Source organism: Gossypium hirsutum, chromosome D01, assembly GCF_007990345.1.
Source record: "Gossypium hirsutum isolate 1008001.06 chromosome D01, Gossypium_hirsutum_v2.1, whole genome shotgun sequence".
In the NCBI taxonomy this organism is placed as follows: domain Eukaryota; kingdom Viridiplantae; phylum Streptophyta; class Magnoliopsida; order Malvales; family Malvaceae; genus Gossypium; species Gossypium hirsutum.
In genome coordinates, this window is record NC_053437.1 from 24,127,105 (window position 1) to 24,131,999 (window position 4,895).

General features: G+C 34.2%; 1 protein-coding gene across 1 annotated transcript; it reads left to right on the forward strand.

Annotated features, from left to right (window-relative positions):
* Nucleotides 1–252: 252 nt before the first annotated feature.
* LOC107922428 (argininosuccinate lyase, chloroplastic) lies at nt 253–3,493 on the forward strand. The gene is made up of 6 exons (XM_016852462.2): nt 253–686; nt 888–1,268; nt 1,902–2,050; nt 2,253–2,544; nt 2,752–2,916; nt 3,026–3,493. Exons 1-6 carry the CDS (start codon nt 360–362, stop codon nt 3,287–3,289), a joined length of 1,578 nt encoding a protein of 525 aa, XP_016707951.2. The 5' UTR covers nt 253–359; the 3' UTR covers nt 3,290–3,493.
* The last annotated feature ends 1,402 nt before the right edge of the window (nt 3,494–4,895 follow it).

Here is a 4,895-nt window from a genome sequence, read left to right on the forward strand (position 1 = left end):
TAAAAATCTTACAATTATAATTAAATAACCTTTAATTAATTAAAATATATATTTTTAAATTTAATTGTGAAATTTAAAAATTAGTTATCAATTTATTAAAAACTATTAAGTAGGAGGATTACATCCACAGCTTGAGTTGTTGTCCATTAGCTCCAAAAAAGAAGTCCATTAGCCCAAAAGCAAGACCCGACATATTCGATCCTAAACTAGGCCTATTACAGTTCGACCCGACAGGCCCGACACAGTTGCAGAAAAGAAAACACCCTAAACCCTCCTTGCTTGCTAGTGCTAACGAAGTGGCAAAGGTAAAAGCAAGCAAGGCGCACTAGAATCTCTCTTTTTTATCTTACCCTTCTTTAATGGAATCCTTACGTTCTTCTTCTTTGCAAACACCATTTTTTTTCTCCCAATCGACTGTCCTCTCCAACAAATCCGTGTCTAACCCAAGAACCATATCCCCATTGATGCATCGAGCCAAGTCAAGGTTCGAACCATTGCGGTGCACCACGAGTCACTCATCTGAAACAGAAGCAAAACCAAAGGAGACAAAGCTTTGGGGTGGGAGATTCGAAGATAGTGTGACTGATATCGTTGAGAAGTTTACTGAGTCTATCTCGTTTGATAAACAGTTGTATAAGCATGATATTATGGGAAGTAAAGCCCATGCTTCTATGCTTGCTGAACAGGTCCTTTTTTTTTTTCTCATCTTGCATTTATTGTTTTTAGAGTGTTTTTAATGAGTTTATGGCTTGTCAGAATTTGGGTAATATTGTACTTTGTAGATTTGCAAAACCCAATTTCTGATAATTTGTCTTGTATAATGGTATTTTGCTAATTTACTCCAGCTAATTCAAATGCATGTGGGTTTTTCTCATTTTTGCTTGCAGGGTTTGATTAGCTTTAGTGATAGGGATAGTATTTTGAAAGGTCTAGATGAAATAGAGAGACGCATTGAAGCTGGTGAATTTGTGTGGAGGACTGACAGGGAAGATGTCCACATGAACATTGAAGCTGCACTGACAGATTTGGTTGGTGAGCCTGCAAAGAAACTCCACACTGCTCGAAGCCGAAATGATCAAGTTTTGACTGATTTCCGCCTGTGGTGTCGTGATGCTATAGACAGGATTATTAGTAGCATTAGACATCTCCAAGTTGCTTTGGTGAAGTTGGCTCTAAATAATGAGGGTCTCATCATTCCTGGTTATACACATTTACAGAGGGCACAACCTGTTTTACTTCAACATCTTCTTCTAGCATATGTGGAGCAGGTTTGAATCATTTCATTCATAAGCTATTCTAGATCAAACCGAACATCCATGTATGTTATATATATGATTATTATCTAGTGAACTAGCACTGAGTTTTCCAACTCCAGAAGCAGGGTTAAAAAACCTTAACGTGTCTCGTATATATGTCAAAATAAAGCGGTTGCTTTATTGGTTAATTCGAAAACTTTGTTCTTGAACTTTTAGAATTTAGAAAGAAGCTTATCTGATTAATATTTCTAATACAAAAATGACTAAGTTTGAAAGCATAACACATTCATGGTGAGTGGCTTACTCCCCTAAAGGTAAATAAAAGTAGGAAATGAAGGAACCTGGGTAAACCTACGATTGTGATTATAAATGGTTAGTGGTTATGATCAAGTCAACATAATATCTGAAGTCTTTGAATATTGGAATCCACATGATGTGGTGTACTCATCAACTTATAAACAAATTAATAATTGTTATATCCCTGAGAAGGCCATGTGTTTTTTCTTAAAGAAAAAAAAAAGTTGTTCTTATATATAATAATTGAGAAAAAAATTGCAGATGGTTAATTCTGATTTCTAATATTTTCATGATGATATGTTTTATTATTTGCCTCTTGGATCACTAACTGAACCTTTTTGGTTGTAGCTTGACCGTGATGCTGGCCGTTTACTAGATTGTAGAGCTAGGTTGAATTTCTGCCCTCTAGGTGCATGTGCACTAGCTGGGACTGGCTTGCCGATTGATAGGTTTATGACTTCTGAAGCTTTGGGATTCACTGCTCCCATGAGGAACAGGTATGTGTGAAACAGCTATCATATTTCAGTTTCTGGAACGTCACACATGACCATTGTATGACTTGTAGCATGGAGGGTTGTTACCTTTGCATGGGATTTTGTCAGACTTGAGCCTAGATCTCCATCTTAATTATAATGTTTCATTAGATATGGATATCAGGCTTCTCTGTTAACATAGTTGCATTTTGCTATTTTTAAACAGTATTGATGCAGTTTCAGATCGAGATTTTGTCCTAGAGTTTCTTTCTGCTAATTCAATCATTGCGGTTCATCTATCTCGGATTGGTGAAGAATGGGTATTGTGGGCTTCGGAGGAGTTTGGATTCATCACACCAAGTGATTCTGTTTCCACTGGAAGTAGCATAATGCCTCAAAAGAAAAATCCAGATCCAATGGAACTTGTTCGAGGAAAGTCTGCTAGAGTTATCGGAGACTTGGTTACCCTTCTCACATTGTGCAAAGGACTTCCTCTTGCTTATAATCGTGATTTGCAGGTAGAAACTTATATTTTATTCATCTAATCTGGTTGCCCATTTTGGTTTATCCATTTCATGGGCTCATGGACACTTGACCATTCGTTGATGTTATGGTTTTATGTTGTTTAATTTGACCTTCTAAGGGTACTAAAGGCATCTCTTTGAGCTTTCTTCTCGTATTTTTCTTTATAACTTACCGAGTCAAGTCTTTTCCTGTTGAAATAGGAAGATAAGGAACCCACGTTTGACAGCGTCAAGACCATCACAGGCATGCTTGAAGTATCGGCAGAGTTTGCTCAGAATATTACCTTCAATGATAAAAGAATACGGAAGGCTTTGCCTGCAGGTTATCTTGATGCCACAACACTTGCTGATTATCTAGTTAAAAAGGCAAGATATTTTGTATTCCTCAATTTTTCTGTTTTCTTTAAGATTTTATCTCCTTGAACACAGTAAAATCTATGACCCCCCCCCCCCCCCTTGTTTTTAACCTCTGCAGGGGATTCCTTTCAGAACTTCTCATGATATAGTGGGACGATCAGTTGCACTATGCGTGTCTAAGAACTGCCAACTTCAAGACCTGAGTCTAGAGGACATGAGAAACCTAAGTCCTGTATTTGATAATGATGTGTATGAGTTTATTGGGGTAGAAAATGCAGTGAAGAAATTCAGTTCATACGGTTCAACTGGTTTTGCATGCGTTGCCGATCAACTTGACGACTGGGCTGCCAAGCTTGAAATCAACAAATCGACATGTCATTGATAGATGTGACAGAAATGGATGAGTTACTTGAGAGCTTTGAAAATAATGATTATGGCCTTGAAGGGATATAATGTTATTGGCATTAAAAAGAAGAGGAAAATGCCATGAGTGAGTAAAATGTCAGTGAAATGAGTATTGTCGTAAGATTTATTATTGAGCAGATGGTAAGTAGATGATGAATGCAGATAATGGTTTTTGATCAAATTATGTATGTTTGTTTTTAATGCTGAATCAATTACAGAGCCAGACATGACAGTAAGGAATAACCAACTTTAGTCAAGAATAGCAGAAAAAGGGAACATGTCGATAATTTCTCATACCAAGTATCTACTGCCAGTAGTAGCTATTAATTTTTTTTTGTCACAGGTGTTTTTTAAACAGTAAATAATTCATTATAAAATGTGCTTTATTTTTATGAGTGGGATGGAAGTCCAGTCCGATCCTATAATTAAGAAATAAGATAAATAACTATCACAATGGTTATTAGGTATTAATGTTAATGTGCTTTTATTTTAGCTATTAGATTATATTCAGCTTTAACAAAAAAAAAGATAAATTATATTATTGGTCATAAAGTATTAATGTGTTTTCATTTTGGTCATTCAATATCAAAATTTAAAATTGTCACATTGAATTTTTATCACTACATTGTTGACTCATAATTGGAATGTTAACATGGTATTTTATTTGCATCATGATAATTTTAGCTCTTAATTTTTGCACATTGCATCAATGTCAACATGGTATTTTTATTTGCATCATGATAATTTTAATTCTTAATTTTTGCACATTGCATCAATTTAATTTTTATTATGAAAGATTCAACAAATAACTTTCAATGTTTATACATTTTTATCAATTTGATTCAGATTCTAAAATATTCAAAAATATATATTTTTATGTTTAAATAATTTATAAAATACATACAATTTTTAAGAAATCATATATTTTTTATAAAAATACATAATAGTTGTAACGACCCCAAATTTTCGAGTCAATGTTCAAGTGCTGACTTGGGTTGGCGATGGATAAATTTATTTTGGGATTGGGTTTTGTTGGAATTAATTTAGGTGAAATTTGGACATTTTTATAAGAAATTAAAGATGTTGAGAAGCTTGTGTGAAGTAGGGGGAAGATGGATGGCTTATATGGTGATTTTACCATTTTTGAATAAAAGTCTTCTCCCAATTAATGAAAAAAGATGGTTGGAAAGATTGAGGTATGAGATAAAGTGGATTTGTCCATATTTTTCCCTAGATTATAATCAGCCTATTGTTTTTTATTCTTTTTACATTTTTTCATTTCTTTTCTTCTTTTCTTCATCTATTTTTCCTTAGCAAGTCATGTAGAGGGAGAGAGATTTGAGTGAGTTCTTACCATTTTTTATCATCCTCCAAATCTCAAAGAAGGCAAGGGTTTTGATCTAGTTTTTTTTAAAGTTCCATGAAAGAAAAAAATATCTATATTCATTAAGGATGAAGGTGGAGGTTTTTGGGTGTTTGGAAGGGTTTGTGTTTGAGGAAGTCTCTACCCATGTTCTCATATTTTATTTATTTATTTATTTAAAATATGTATTTTTACATCCTATCAACTCTTATTTTTTGTG